Genomic DNA, 16,792 nt, shown 5'->3' with positions numbered 1-16,792 from the left:
TAGATATTACGGGAATTCCCTATTTAGCCAATAAAATAATATCGATGACGTCATAATTACGTCATATTACGTCATAACGTCACCAAAATTACAGGAATTATAAAACTTGACGTGAATATCACTCCCTGCAAATTTGGTGATGATACATCATACAGTTCGGAAAGTATGAGGGGGGGGCCGAATCAGCCCCCCCCCCAGTCCCAGATATACCAAAAAAGCCCAGTCTGGATAGGGTTAAAGGAGTAAAGATACGATGTCGTTGTGTGGTGAGAACTGATAGAAAATCCAAGCCCGATAGACTGATCCTGACTTTCCATCACATTTGGCGGTTCGACCAATGAGAGGGTGATTGCATGTCCGTCAAATATTTGCACTTTTATGTTTTGATTTCACTTTTGAGCACTTTTGATAAGAAATCTGCACGCAAATGTGGTAAACAGTGGCATTAAATGTCAATTTCATAAAGATTACAGCAACTGGAATATTTCCAGTTTTCAAGCCTCATAAAATACTCTGGGTGCCTTTAAGGTTTTCTATAACATTATTGCAGAGTCATAATGTAATCAAAATAAGTTTAAAGTTTTAGAAAACTATATTGGCAAGATATATGGTTAGTATTTCATAATACAGAATTTAGTAATAGTTATTATTATAGCTTCATCAACATAATGGCTTTATAAATTATTTTCATTGATTAAAAAAAAATAAACATTCTTGATAGAATTTTCTTGTCAATACACATCGGTCATATTTAGCATACTGATAGTCACAGTAATTTACATACAAGTGACATAGCATTATTTACATATCATCATGTATATTTGCATGGTAATACGGCACTTTCTTGAACTAGTTTTACCCATGTTATAGATGTACATTGTATTTCCACCATAACAGACCTTGACTGGCGTCTTCCCAGTGTTATCCCCATGTAACATGTTAAGAATGTTTACACTGCGAGCTGGGGTCGAAACGAAGGACTCTCGCAACTTGGCCCTCGACCCTAAGCGTATCGTGGCGACCAGATATCGATTTGCAAACTGCCTGGGAAAGTCCACATCTGTCTACGCTAGAGCACACTATAGTCAGGCTGTAGTGCGATGGAATCTTTAGTCCGTTTGTTGTCTTTTCCGTAGGAAGCGTTACGCCGAGGTCCAGCAATGGAGAACGGTTCACCACGCCCTGGAAGCGAAGGGGAGGACGTGCCAGTGTCGGCGGGGCCTGTCGCGCATCCGCCCGCCCGCCAGAACGGAAACACCGCTGACAAAAACGGCAAGAAAAAAGCCGAGGACAAGGGGGGAGCTCGAGACGACACGACAAAAACAGTGCGGCTAAAGGACAATTGGCAGTGCACGTTCACGTACTGTAGTGTTTTCCTGAGTTTTGGAACGTGTGTCGCCTTTCTGGGACCAACTCTCTTGGACTTGGGATGTTTAACACGCAGTAGTCTAGGCGACATGACATGGGCGTTCTTCGCACAGTCTCTCAGTCTCCTGATTGGATCCACTTTCGGAGGGCTCCTAGTAGAAAGGTAAGAATGTTTCTTTACGTACTGTTGTAAGTGTTCACGAACTTGGGTGATGATGACATACTGTTATGCAGCTCTCTTTCTCTCTCTCTCCCTCTCTCTCTCTCTCTCTCTCTCTCTCTCCCTCTCTCTCTCTCCCTCTCTCCCTCTCTCCCTCTCCCTCTCTCTCTCTCTCCCTCTCTCTCCCACTCATATGTACGAAAGAAATGTTAGACAGGTGCTAGAACATGCTTCTAAACAGTCACCGCTTTTTACATGTCTATCTAAGGCAAACTTGTGATCTGAAAAGTTGTTCATGTTCTGTTTTGCTAGCTGTAACAGTAACGCCAAATAGAGCATGTCTAAGGTAGCTTTTTATTCTTCTGGACATTAGATAACTACAACGTGATACATATGTTGGCTGGGTGCTTCCACGATAAACGCTTTCTAAGTTGCCTACTTATAACTGAGCCGCCTCTACTAATAGCAACTGTGTTTCTGTCTTTCCTTGCTGTTCACTCAGTCTCGGAAAGAGGTGAGTTGGTAAAGTCTTCTTTTCAAGTTGGCCGTCATGTTTTATAAGGTCGCAGAACACAGTATTCATCCGCGACCACCGGGGGTCTATGACCCGGGTACATAAAGTAGTACGACCAAAGGTCTCGAGGAATGGGTAGAAAGCTGCATATAAGAGGAATTCAAGTGCAAACTGTGCTCTGAGGTGTAAGAATATGTCGGCTTTGAGACTGTATGATTTTTAATTGTGAAGATTTCCAGTTCGTGTATGAATGCGCCCTCGTACGAAACTAAGTGAGTCGGCTGCAGTTCATTTGACCTCTACAAAGTGCTATTTCAAAGAGGGTGCAAATACTCAAATACTTGGTTTTTGAATATTTTGAAGATTGTACCCTAATGTCAAACATGTCAGTTTATCGAATATTGTATTTCTCTAGTGCACCTTGCTATACAATTTCTACCGCGCCAAAGCAACTCATTGTGTGGCCCTAAACTATAGAAATTCCCATAGGCCGAAAAAACTGTGTTCTGCTACCTTAAATTAAACTACGTTAGAGCAACAACCGCAAAAAATGAGCCACTCGGCTGCGACGTCTGAAAATGACGTCAGAGTAAACTCCGCTATTTAAGAGTTGACCTTTCAAAACTAATTGGTCATTTCTCGGTTACGCCTTCGTAATTATATCCGTTTATAGCCATACAATTGCCCTGTATGTGGGTCATTGCATGGAATTTACTATGGTGATGATGGTAAATGCACGTATATATACCATCTAACGACGTCATTCAGTTGTTATGGTGCAATAGGTTTTCTAGTGTACTGTATGCTGTTGTAAACTGTTGTAAACACTTAGCTTAGAACGTTGAACTGTCTTTTGACCAATTTTAAGTGATTTTGATCATTTCAAACTGTTTTCTGAACGTTAAACTGTCTTTTAAGTAATTTGAACTGTTTCTGATTATTTTGAACTGTTTCCGAACTTTGAGCTGTCTAATGACCGATTCGAACGGTTTCTGATAATCCTGAACTTTTTTTAAAACGTTTAACTACACTTGTGTGTCTAGTACCGTGTCCTTGTCTGTACTATACTACTACTACTACTACTACCACCACTACTACTAGTAGTAGTAGTAGTATAGTAATAGTTGTAGTATGCTGTTAGACTTTTGACAGACATTATTACCAAGGGCGTGTGGCTGTGGGATTAAACGATCGCCATAATTTTGGTGAATAGTTCAAATAAACCCCCAAAGTAGGATCAGATGAGGCTCCGAGGCTCCGATGGGGGGGGGGTATCAAATCCTAACAGAGTTGACTAGTCTAAATTTAACCTTTTTTTAAATATTTCCCCTGTATTTCTTACGCGTATTGTTTTCCACGCCCTCAAAGTTGGCTTGTAAATAATAATGGTTTATCATTGCGATATCATAAATCTTGATCAATGTTCTAAGATTGGACCTGGCTTTTCTGCTCGATTCAAATTCAAGGTCCTCTTTTTTTCACTGCTCGAACAGTTGACCTGTACATGTATCTTTAAACAGTGTCAAAGATCAGATGTCCAAGATTTTCTTTGTCGATGTCCTCTGGGTCACAACGTACGTTGCAAGTGGGGTCGTTTAAGCGTAACGGTTATGGTGTTTGGCACAGAACCCAGAGGGCCGGGGTACGAATCTCCTGATATGTCGCCGACGTTGTTCCGTTGAGAAAGGCACTTAACACGACTTTCCACACTTTACTCAGGTGAAAATGAGTACCTAGCCTCGGTCAGGGACGTCTCTCAGATAGGACGTCTCGAATGGAGGTCCCATGTTTGAGGAGAGACCCCGAGAGCGTTAAAAAAACATCACACTTATCAAAAACGAGCGTAAAATATACTATTAAGCTCGTTCCGGAAGCTTCGCCAAAAAAGAGTAGTGAGTAACGACATGAGGTGGTTTACCGGGTTTGCAACGAACACACACATTTGAAAAAATTTCCTATGATGCAAACAGAATGCCAATAATCGTCGTATAGTTGCACTATTTATGTTAAAGACTGTTATATGTTGGTGCCTTTAAAGATACCCTCAATTTTTATGATATCAGAAGATGTACATCATCCAAATAGATCCATATCTAATATGAGCCCCTATATGTTTTTTTAAGACTTCCGTAGGCTAAAAAAAAACGCCCACTTGGGAATAAACCATTTACCTGCCCTGTGTACCACAGGGTACAATTATCGGCCCTACATTGTCACGTCATCATTCTTATTCAATATGCGGAAGTAAAACATCTGTGACCTGTGAGATGAAGAGAGATAAAAATCCCGGGTGAGAAGAGGGGAGACATTGGTGGAATGTTGTAGGAAAATAATTGTATTAGTGAACTTCATTGGGTTAGTATGTTGGAATAGCGGGTTGTATAGATGGCATATGTTTTGATTAGAGCCCTTTCCTACTACAGGGTCAGTGAAAGATGCTGACACCCGTGTTAAGTCAGCAAACGACACCAGGAAAAAGTAAAGTAAAACGTTGAACCGCAGACTGTGGACAAAGCATGGCGCGTTTTGGTTAGCTAGTAGTGCACTATGGCTTCACTGTGGCTCGCGTAGCTGGCCAAGCACACCGGGCCATCCCCCTACTCTACTCGATGAGTTTGTTGGGTTCCTTTACGTGTAGAGGTTTGATGCTTGAGGCTTATGCTTGAAGCTCCCTAGTACAGGAGGCCGCCGGCTTTACGTCACCATCCGAAATGACAAATAAAATCCCTTACAACATGTCCATGCTGTGGCAGACCCTAGGATCGAACTTCGGCCCGCGAATCCACGGAATTTGATCCATATGGCCAAGCATTGCGGAAAAACCTTTTTTTTAGTGGTGAAAAAAAAAAGATATAAGTTTACTTGTCAATATCTAACAGGAAGTACAGTAAGGTATTAAGCCACATAATCGTTAACAAAATGACAGTCTTTATAATCATGCGTATACCTCTAGAGCGCGCGATACAATATTTTGACAATACCAGTAGCATTACTTGTACTCCCTGATGCCAAACGTTTTTACACCACGTTTCGAGATAACAATTCACGACAAATCGTACTTTTGGGGATTGATAACTGACAATCACGCTAACATCTTATACGTAATTATTGATGATGCCCCTATTGTTAATCACAGACAATTGGCTCTTCTTTAACAAAGCTAATTGTTTTCCGAAATTGAGACTAAAAAGGGAAACCTTACTTTAGTGCAGGTATCATTGGTTTTTAATGAATGGACTAAAAACTTTGGCGCAGTGGCGTCGCGGTGGCGCAGTGTTTGGCCCCTGAGCCCAGAGGTCCTGGGTTCGAATCCGGGGTTCCCTGATTTTGTCCCGTTGACGTTGTGCCCTTGGGAAGGCACTTTACACGACTTTCCTCACTTCACTCGGGTTCAAATGAGTACCTAGCTTCGGTTAGGGACGTCCCTCAGATAGGACGTGAAATGGAGGTCGCGTGTTTGAGGAAAGCCACACCTCGAGCACGTTAAAGAACCCACTGGACTTATCGATAAGAGTAGGGGCATGCCCCGGTGTGAGTGGTTCAAAACCTACAGTCCTATGACCGCACATGGGTTCGCCCTTAGTAATAGCCTCCGGCTAGTTAGGCAACCCTGGCATGTACATGCTGATCCAATAAATAAAAATAAATAAATAGATAAGCTAATTGTTTCTCAATAGTGAGAGTAAAAAGGTAGAACTTACCATACTCTACGTGTCATTGGTTATTAATGAATGGACTGAAAACTTTATGATACATAATTGACAAAACGTCAGATCTTATTTTAGACAATGACCAATCGGTTTGCTTGATGGACGAACTTTTAAATTTTGATGGACAGCTCTCTGTCACTTATTTTGATTGATAGATCCTTATTTCGCAGTTTGAACAATTTATCACTTACCTCAATGAAGGTTAGACATCAATGTGATAAGATACTCAATACAAAAGTTACTGAAGTAACTGGATACATTTTGTAAACGATCAGACGTTTCAGGTAGCATCCACCATCCGCTCAGTTAAGCCCTCCTCTCACTGGACCCGCGGCACGCTGGTGGCGTCGCTGCAGCCGATCGAATTGACAAAGCACTCAACGAATTTCATCGTCAAAAAACGAATCTTTTTAAGCTTTGTGTGTTTTGTTGTCTCTTTGGTCATACTTGTACGTTTTAAATGATATTCCAATTATAAAGTCAAGGGTCACACAAATCTAGTTTACGACGCAGCGACGGCGCTAGAGTGCCTTGTGTCTAGTGAGAGGGGGGCTAAACGACGGAAGATGGCGGGTGTTGATTGCAATCTTATTTTACACTTTCCTTTGTCTTATTGACGAATCTTTATATGTTTTCAACTCTTCTGATGATGATGACATTGATGTGCGTTTCATACATTTTCACAGGCTTGATGATTTAATTTCATTTGTTTTTTATTTACCCAGGGAAAACATGTCGCCATCTTGGCGATTTTCAATGTACAAAACAATTCAAACGAAATCATAATTTAAACTAACAGAAAGTCAACCTGTAAATAACAGACGTAACATCTGTGGTACAGCAAAAGAACGATTAATTGATTGATTGATTTGTTGATTGGTTGGCTGGTTGGTTGATTGATTTATTGACTGAGTGACTGAGTGACTGACTGAGTGACTGAGTGACTGACTGACTGAGTGACTGACTGACTGACTGGCTGGCTGGCTGGCTGGCTGGCTGGCTGGCTGGCTGGCTGGCTGGCTGGCTGGCTGGCTGGCTGGCTGGCTGACTGGCTGGCTAACTGATTCGTTGATTGATTGATTGATTGATTGATTGATTGATTCTCTTTCTATCGCGGTCAACGTTTTCTGAGCACTTCTTTCTTGATTGACAGGTTTTCAGGCAACCCCACGTTGTTGGTTGCCGTGGTTACAGTGGGCGTGACCCTGTCCGTCATCCACCTGTGCAGAACCCTGTGGATCCTGACATTAGTTCTGGCTTTAATGGGCGTGGCCATGGGGTGCATCGACACTGTGGCGAACGTTCAACTCATTAGAATATACTCACATGATGTAAGTAAACACTCACTTTTCACGGAAACACAATGGTAGCAAGGATTTACAAACATGGACGTAAATTTAAATGTGGAAGTTATATATAATGTGTTTTACCGGGAGTGTACAACTATGGAAGTTGATTGTTTTGATTTGATTTGATTTATTTGCACATATTAAAATCAGTTTGTAGTACATAATTGAAAAGAATAGAACAAAAAAATACACGACAAAAAGAAAAAAGCCATGATGGTCTTCCCCCATCTAGATTTACAAAAAAATAACATAGATTTAATAATTCATAACATAATTATAGAAAGTTGATTCTGTTCTCGAAACAAAAATCGTTCTAATAACTTATGTAAGGTCGAGTTGTAAAAAAATGCAAAAATGATAAGAGGCAACCAACAAAATACAGGTGCCGTTTGTTTCATCAACCCAATGGTATATTAACTTAGGAATCGCATGATATTAACATATTGGTGGGGTTATTTTCAAAAAGCCATCGTGTCCACTCAATCTACATTTTTTCTGGAGCATCAAAGCATTAATCATTTTTTTCTGTTTCCTTGCAGGTTTCGCCTTTCCTCCAGGTACGTCCACGTTTTTTGATTGTCACTCGAAGGCAGTAGCTCTCATAGAATATTCGGGCGTCAGTTGTATTTCCTCTAGGCTTATATTCAAACAAGACAAACCCGCAAGTTTTAGATATGTTTGATTTTTTTCAATATGCCTAGCTCATCATAGCAGTTAACGTAACGTAATGTCTACCTTTAGAGAGCAACATATTTTCAAACAACCGTCTTTGTTATAGCATTCGTATTCTCTGAATTTGGAAGAGGGATAGATATGCATAGAAGGCACGTATTAGACCGCAGCCTTGCCGCAACGCCAGGTGCCATGCGACACTAAGTGGTATAATCAATTAGGCCCTGCCTGAAGGTGACTGAGGATTTTCCGAAAAGTCTGTCAGCTTAACGTAGTTTAGTTTGTGTAATAAGAATATAATTTTCATCAGAATGTCCACTCCAGCTCGGACATGTTTTGAGGGATTGCATTAGTCATTTCGGATGGTGACGTAAAGCCGGCGGCCCCGTGTATGAGGGAGCTTCGGGCATAAGCCACACGCGTCAAACCTTTGCACGTAAAAGTCTAAAAAGAACCCAACACACTTATCGAGAAGAGTAGGAGTGACCAGGTGTGTTCGGCCAAAAACGCGAGCCGTGGCGAAGCCGCATTGCACTACAACTAGCTACTTGAAAAAGCATTATGCTTCACCTCATATGAACATGACTGATTTACCTTTTTACTAGAATGTTATGTTTTCTACAACAGGCCTTGCATTTTTGTTACGGGTTGGGCGCGTTCATCAGCCCAATGGTAGCCGAACCCTTCATCCTAGATCAGGACTGCGACACTTTCCTCAACGTAACCTACTCCAACGACTCCTTCATCCGGGAACTCATGCCGGCAGAGGGCGTTGACCCCACGGGGATGAACAACGTCACCAGGGCGGACTCGTTGGCGGACGCCATCCACAAGACGGAAGTGCGATACGCCTTCTGGATTATGGCGAGCTTAAACGTAAGAAAGTCAATGTCATAGAATTCGTAGAAAGTGTTAACGTTGCTAAAAAATGTATTTTTCAAAGACGGAACTTTGATTGCAATGCTGTAAGGCATTCTTCAGACTGACCTCTGTCGAAGTCACGTGTTCCTTGTAGAAGTCACGTGTTCCGTGTAGAAGTCACGTGTCCGTAGCGTCCGTAAGGCCACATGCGAGAAGTAGTGGGTCACTCTACACGACGAAGGTTGTAGAAACATACTAAAATTTGGTAGGGCCACTTTCTTTCCATGTTGGACCTAATGTTTTGTCACACAAGAGTAGATGAAACCAGGAGACATTCAGATCAGGTATAAAAATTCGGCCATAGACTAACGTTATGATATGCATTGGGAAAAAACAGAGAATTCTATTGAAACAAATATTTAACTGGAATTTTTAAGTTTTATGTAGTCATAAAATTGTCTGTTATGTGCTTATTTAATGTAAGGTCACATGCAGAATAGCTGATTCTGATGGAAGCTAATTTTGGATGGAAATAAGGTCAAAATCATAACAATAATATATTTCATTTTCCTTCAACCATCGATTCTGTTCCGTTTTTCATTGTCCAGATTCCGATCGCTTTCGCGATCATGTTGCTCCTGATCTACCAGCGGAACGACGGGAAACACCGGGGGAAGCTGCTACTCCGGGAGGGCGTCAAGGAAGACATCATGAAGTCTAAGAGGGGGTACGAGGACATCGGTGAGTCACAGGCGATAAGACGTTTCTGTATCAAGAAGGAGGGGGGTGAATCTCTCATGCGTGCATGTGCGATGTTACGTATGATTTTGTTATTATTTACAGCACAAGCCGCTTAACTCCACATACCATTTGTCAGCCTATTTCGTGCAATTATCCGGATGGAGCAACAAAGACAAGTTGACCCACGGGGGGGGGGGCGAGAGGTGGTGTAGGAATTCAGAAAGATTAACACAGAAAACAGACAAAATTATGCACTTATTAACTTTATTTACACATATTTGGGGACTTGTCAAAAATCTTGTGAACTTTATACGAGATACAGATTAAACGATCGCGATATGTTTGACAACTTTTTGTACAATTATCTGGCATTGGTGACGATCCGCCGTGCAAAAATGCGAAGTCACTAACATTGGAGTGAATGGGAACCGGATTGGGATACCGTGCAATTAGCAGAAGTATGCGTTTATCCGTTTTGAAGTTAAGTGGCTTTTACTGTATTTATAAACAAACCCAAACAAACAAATACATGATTTGTCGCAAAAATGCGAAGTCACTAACATTGCAGTGAATGGGAACCGGTTTGGGATTTTGGGAAACCGTGTAATTAACAGAAGTGTGCGTTAATCCATTGTGCAATTAATTGGCTTCTACTGTATTTATAATCAAACCCAAACTAACAAATACATAGTCACATCTACATAAGGACCGCCATGCCATTGAGATGCATTCAAATTTGTACAAGTGACCATCTGTACATAAGGACCAACTAGCAAATGTGACAAGATTGGTGGCCGATTAGAAATTTTCTGTCATTGACGCAAGCATAGACAAGCTTTTATCGGTCCCCTGAGCGGTCTTCTTAATCGGACAATTTTGACTGAACTTAAAATATGACAATCTCGTTTTACCAGTTTGAAACGGCATCCTATATTTCAATATTTTATGAAATGTTTCAACTTTTAGTGGAAGGAGAGCATGAAAATGAACGTGAATTGGTGGATGAATCTGGAACGTTGATAGGTAAACCGGTTCTAAGTACCCGTGGCATAGTGACTAAGGTGGTTCGGGTGCGAAAGAATAGTAGTCCGCTACTTACCCTGGTTCACAAGGTGTTCCCGTAGTGGTGAAATTTAACTTCAGAATACAGAGGAAAACATCCGTAAAGGCGAAAGTTAAAAAAAAAAACATTCATGGGTGGCAATTGAAAAATTGGCATGTAAAGCCTCGTTTAGAACTTACTTTGTGATACTTGTTGGTACCTGACCCACTCACTTCCTACATGCGTCAACCTTCCGGAAACGTGACGTCATGACGGCGGACGATATCGACTTCAGGTCACCTTTGACCTGATCAGACAAAAGGTCCCCCGAAGTCGGTATCGTCAATGTTAGATTGGGTGATGACCCTATATGTTGCAAGATATTTTGTGTGTTGACAAAATGAAATGAAATCAAAAACGTAACAAAACGTATCCCACCAAAACAAATGTTATTTTGCGTATTCTTGCAGGTGACGAGAAAAAGGAGATCCCTGTGGGGAAGTTGAGAACGATTGTCGTCACGGTTTTAACGGCGACACTGTTGTTCCTGTTCGACGGCATACAGGTAAGAAATTCATGTTCCTGTCACTTTCTTTGTTACTCAGTCCTCAAAGTGTCACACCTCTTTGTCTTTCAGTTCATCAAAACCTCACACGTAGTTGACAATAATAGCACCACCATGACTGATTATAGTGTTGGGGAAGGAGAACAACAATATTACTCCCAGATGTTCCTACAGCTTGCATAAAATGATAACAGTTACTGCCCACAAATAATTAACACGATCATGATTGCCTGGTATCGATGCTAATCTAGCCCCATTCCCCTCCTCTGATCGATCTGTCGCATAAAATCTTGTACAGTATTTGGCAGGACAACAAACAAAGGAGGGAACGAATCAGTTGGGTTATGATAGTGTGTTTGGACAAGAACCCAGATTTTCGGGTCTCGAATCCTGACATGCCCCGTTGAAGTTGTGCCCTAGCTTGTGAAACATACTTTACACGAGTTTCCTCACGATAATCATATGCTACATTTGTACATGTAGGTATAAATGAGTAAATACCTACCCTCTGTAAGAACGTTCCTCAGAGAACGAGACTCGAGAACGTAAAAGAACACAGCGCGTTGAAAAAAAATTAGGGATACCTTCCCGGTGTGAGCTGTCCGGACATTAATATAATTTCTCGATATAGCTATATTTTGCATAAATACCGATAAAAACAGAGCACTGCAACCTACCCGAACACTAAAATGGGGTATGAGCAAGCTATTCTCTTGTCTTTATGGTAACCCGACCATTGTTTCTCTCCAGGCCGCCTTTGCAGGTTGGATCTACGCCTACGCCGTCATCAGTAAGATCGACCTCGGCTCTAAGTACGCCGCGTACCTGACCGGGGCGTTCTGGGGAAGCCTCGCCCTGGGTAGACTGGTCTCCATCCCGATCGCTACCAAGCTGCAGCCCCCGGCCATGCTCATGTGTAACCTGGTAGGTGGAAACACTAGTTATTCTTGCATGTTCCTGGGTTACATATCCCTATGTTCCGACACAGCTGTGTTCCTAAAGCTACTGGCCTTCACCGTAACCCTAACATAGGGTCGTCGGAACATATGGGTGTTGAGATATTGAAAAGTTTATTGCAAGTTCTTGCCCGGAGGCTAATTGCGAATGCATGTCACATGAAATGACGGACTGACAATGGTATATAACATATGACTAATCTAGTGTAAATATTGGCACTAAAATCTAACTTATTGGGTTCGGCTTCTTTTTCCGAGACAGTGGAAGACGAATGATCCCACTTTTTCTGTAATGATATCAGAAGTGCTGTCCCTTGTTTTTGCTGATCAAGTCCTTGAGATATCTCGGTCGTTGCTGTGCTACTAATGTATGAACCTGCATTGTAGCGACAAAAGTTTCTTGGTGCATATAGTAATTCATAAAAATGTCTATTTGCCCAAAGATGTCCACTAAGTTTTTCAGTACTACCAATGTTAAATGTAGCCAGTACGTAGTGGTGCAAGGATTTATTCATTATTATATTGATGACACGAGAAGAGTTAGAAAGAGAGAGAGAGAGAGAGAGAGAGAGAGAGAGAGAGAGAGAGAGAGAGGAAGAGAGAGAGAGATTTTTGAAAGAAATAAGTAATCGTTCAAACATTTTTGCCTTCTCTTTGTTTATTTTCTTTTTTTTTCCCCATCTCATTTTTAGGTTGGTTGTCTCGCAGCCATCTTGGTGATTCAGGGCATGCCCCACAGTCCCATTGCCCTGTACGCCGGCGCCATGACCTTTGGCTTCTTCCTGAGCAGTATCTACCCGTCGTCCATTGCGATGGCGGAGCGGAACGTCAAAGTGACCGGCGCGATCACCAGCGCGCTGGTCATCGGAGCGGCCACGGGGGAGATGGTCCTACCTGTCCTAGTGGGAAGGGTGGGTGTTTGTTTGTTTGTTTGTTTGTTTGTTTGTGTGTTTCTTTGTCTGTGAAGCAGTTACTAAAACAACTGAATAAGATTGGGAAAATTCACAATTTTAACTAGTTGCTTGTTTGTTTGCGCATGAAACGTTACACACTAGACATAGGTTCAAGCTGTGAAGACTGCACTGATAAGTTTAATCTACTCACACTAGGATGCACCACTATAATCTCCAAACAGATGTTCAGATGTTGTTTTCTGTATCAAATTCCTCGAGGAGGTCGTCTGGGGCAGAAAATGGTAGCTAGCTATATAGGAAAGGTGACGCTTCAGTAATCCCCAACATCTGCTTAGAGATTAAGACCACTTCTCTATCGCTAAGTGTGTGGGGTTCTTTGAATGACGTGCTTGAGGTGTGACTTTCGTCCTAAGCCACGTAACCTCCATCCCACCTACTTTGTCATCTCACTGTGACTTCTGTACATGAGTGTGGGAAATATATGTGCGTGTTGTTGTTGTACATGTGCATTATAGGCCGTCTAGTGCAAAACAATGATGTATGCAATGTGCCTCTGTTGTATATATATAAACTTGGTATGTAAAACATCTGATGTTCTCTCCCCCCCCCCTCCCCTCAGTTGTTTGTATGGTACGGTCCGCCGAGTTTCGTCCTGTCCTGTTGTGTGGTGGCCGCGCTGGGCATGATCGTCTTCTGCACACTCTGGTTCTACGCCTCTGTCTCCAGCGGAACGCAAAAACGTAAGTTTTAACTTATACATTTATTTTCGTTTACTTCAATATGTATTAGCAAGACAAAATGGTGACGACACTGGATCAAGCCATTCTGGAAGAGTTACACTAAAATCAAAATCGTTTGGTCAAGATGTAGACTGTACGTAATTATGTTTTATATGATTGTTATCTGAGCATTAATAAGATCATTTAATGTATATCATATACATCTATCATATATACCTAGACGTTGGCACCTACTTCCTTTCTTATTTCCGAATAAAGAATGATTCTACTACTCTAATTCATAATTATCTGAGCAGTGTTTAATGCGTACTCTCTCTCTCTCTCTGATTTTCTCTCCCTCTTTCGCTCCCTCTCTCTCTCTCTCTCTCTATCTCTCTCTCTATATATATATTCATATATATAGCATAGAACGGTAGTCGCCTATAAGACAACCATATGGAACATTTGCGTTTTTCTTTGACAAGAGACGAATACCGTTCTCTCTCTCTCATTATATATATATGAGAGAGAGAGAGAGACCCAGAGAGAGAGAGAGAGAGAGAGAGAGAGAGAGAGGGGTAGAGAGAGTACGTAAAATTGCTCAGATAATTATGAATTAGAGTAGTGAAATCATTCTTTATTCGGAAATAAGAAAGAAAGTTAGTCCGAAAGCGCAGGTATATATGATAACAATCATTTAAAACATTATTATGTACAAGATACAGACTACATCTTAACCAGGCGATCTTAAAGGAAAGCTACACAAAAAAAAATAAAAATCCTTCTATGCTATGCTTAATATATTCCAAAGTCAAATTCTTACTTCAAGTTGTTTCACATAAGTCCGTCATAGTTCTGGGATTTTTCCACAGTTTGCAACTTATGCCGTGCTGACGCCTTCTCGCCTGAAAATTGAATTAAATGACGTCAGTGTTTCAAATTTTTCACCTGATGATTGTATCATATGACATCAGTGTTCTAAAATTCAATCATCAGGTGAAAAATTTGAAACACTGACGTCATTTAATTCAATTTTCAGGCGAGAAGGCGTCAGCACGGCATAAGTTGCAAACTGTGGAAAATCCAAGAACTATGACGGACTTATGTGAAACAACTTGAAGTAAAAATTTGACTTTGGAATATATTAAGCATAGCATAGAAGGATTTTCGTTTTTTGTTTGTAGCTTTTCTTTAATTTGAGTGTAACTCTTGCAGAATGGCTAGGACAAGAGCGAGTTTTATAATGTACGTGTTGAAGAACTTTTTTTACTTTTTTTAAGTACTGACGCACGTCTTTTGTTTGCAGCGTCGAACTCTCACCCGTACTGGTGGTGCCGGTGGTGCTGCTCCAAACGGGACACCCTTCTCAACAAGGGTCCGACCTCTTACTACACGGTCATGGACGATACGGTCGAACTGGCGAGTCTCCCAAAGTCTCCCACATCCACCGAACACAAGGCAGGATCATGACGAACGTAAAGGCGCGCCATCTTAGAAACGTCGTATTTCACATATGTAGCTTCCAGTAGTAGCTTGTAGGGCAATTTTCAAAATCCTTTTTGGTCGCTTTTTTGGTCTTAAGGGAGGTAGAAATTATTGCCAAAACAGAGGAAAAAAGGCAGAACACAAGGCAGAAAAGAAGGAAGAAAAAGACGACAAAAACTTTAAAAAAATGGCAGGTCGGACATAAGTTGTTGTAAAGGCTGCTAAAAAGGTGATGAGAAAGTGTGTATACCATGTATACGGCTAGTATTAAACTGACAATACATTTCAGATTGAACTGGCTTCAAGTAGAATTGGTTGCCATCTATAATCAAGAAACAGGGTAAGCTACTGCAGTCGTCAACTGGATCCGGAATGATGTCAAGCATCCAGATTTTCCGAATATACTCGAAACAAAAAGTACAATGTACTTTAATAACAATAATGGCAAAAAGCACGGGGGCCTTGCAAAGGTATGCAGCTCGCTTAGAAAGAGCCCAAAGGTGATGAAAACCTGTTGGTTACAGACTGTATTTTGATGACTAAATGGAAACTATAAGGTACTAATGTCTACCTTTAATTCTGTTTTGTTAGTCCTAATTCAAAAGCGAGATGTGAATAATGGGTTGCATATGCACAGGGCTAAAGTATAGATCTATAGAACACCTTTGTCGTATTGAGATTTGCATGTAAAATGGTCTGTCAAATAACGTCCAGCATCCGTTGATACCAAAATTTGCTAAATACGTGTATTAATCGCTTTCAAGCGAAATGCACGCTGCGTAAACGTAGTAAGAACGCTCTTGTTGTTGAGTATTACATGAATGGTGTTTGAAATGGATTTATGTATGATAAGTATAATCATATTATATATAAGCAGATATTGGTCGTGGACTGAAGATGTTAAGTAGATGGAGTTTACAAACAGAAAGCTGTGAAAGTAAAACTATATAGCTCTATCAAATTATGTACAGATTTATGATATTGTATCTAATATATACAGTACGTATGGAAAAAACGAAGGAAATGGGACGAAAACGCTGATATGGCCGATGAGGGTAAATCTTTATGTATCTTCCTTTAAGGAGGCTAAATTGAAATTGAAAAGTCTACTATACTTTGCTAAATATTCCCCCAAGTCAAGTTCCCAATTATTTACATAAGTCCGCCATAGTTCAGGGCTCGTCCGCCATCTGCTACTCGCCTGATGATTGAATTAATCAATTGTAAGGTCACAATATGTGACGTCAGTATGAACAAGGATTTTGGATCTGGCTTTCATGAGGACGGACTTCGAGGAATTTTCAAAATTCAAAGCTCACCATCTCCTCGAATTCGTTGGAACATTCCTCTGAATCCATCCTCTGGAAAGCCTGATTGAAACAGCCAAAGATACAAATGACGGGAAAGCCCTGAACTATATATATATATATATATATATATATAACGGGCTTATGTAAAACAAGTGAGGAGTTGACTTTGGGGTTTATCTAGGAAAGTATAGTAGACTTTTCAATTTTAAGTTTAGTCTCCCTTTATGCTTGCTGCTTGAATCAAATGACATTGTTGTAATCATAATACAAAATGTTGTACTGAACAAACAAACAAAACACAATTACTGTACAATACGCATTGTGGATGTAAAAAAAATCTGTTGTTATTTTCTCTGCTACATGTATTCAATGCACACATGCTAACGTAGAAGTCGAACTGTTGAATGCAAACGCTCACTATCCATT

At 40.9% G+C, this 16,792-nt stretch overlaps 1 protein-coding gene across 2 annotated transcripts; it reads left to right on the top strand.

Annotated features, from left to right (window-relative positions):
- Nucleotides 1–1,120: 1,120 nt before the first annotated feature.
- On the top strand, nt 1,121–16,097 carry LOC136435679 (major facilitator superfamily domain-containing protein 4A-like). Of its 2 annotated transcripts, XM_066429326.1 has the most exons (11): nt 1,121–1,531; nt 2,031–2,042; nt 6,906–7,083; nt 7,641–7,658; nt 8,401–8,649; nt 9,243–9,375; nt 10,888–10,982; nt 11,733–11,906; nt 12,631–12,849; nt 13,472–13,592; nt 14,878–16,097. In XM_066429326.1, the coding sequence occupies exons 1-11, from the start codon at nt 1,161–1,163 to the stop codon at nt 15,039–15,041; spliced, it is 1,734 nt and encodes a 577-aa protein (XP_066285423.1). In that variant the 5' UTR covers nt 1,121–1,160; the 3' UTR covers nt 15,042–16,097. The 2 variants fall into 2 exon arrangements, with proteins under 2 accessions (XP_066285423.1, XP_066285424.1); XM_066429327.1 differs by lacking the exon at nt 2,031–2,042.
- Nucleotides 16,098–16,792: the final 695 nt, after the last annotated feature.

Source organism: Branchiostoma lanceolatum, chromosome 5, assembly GCF_035083965.1.
Source record: "Branchiostoma lanceolatum isolate klBraLanc5 chromosome 5, klBraLanc5.hap2, whole genome shotgun sequence".
NCBI classification, from domain to species: domain Eukaryota; kingdom Metazoa; phylum Chordata; class Leptocardii; order Amphioxiformes; family Branchiostomatidae; genus Branchiostoma; species Branchiostoma lanceolatum.
The sequence above is the reverse complement of the archived record's forward strand: the minus strand, read 5'-3'. Positions and strand labels throughout refer to the sequence as shown.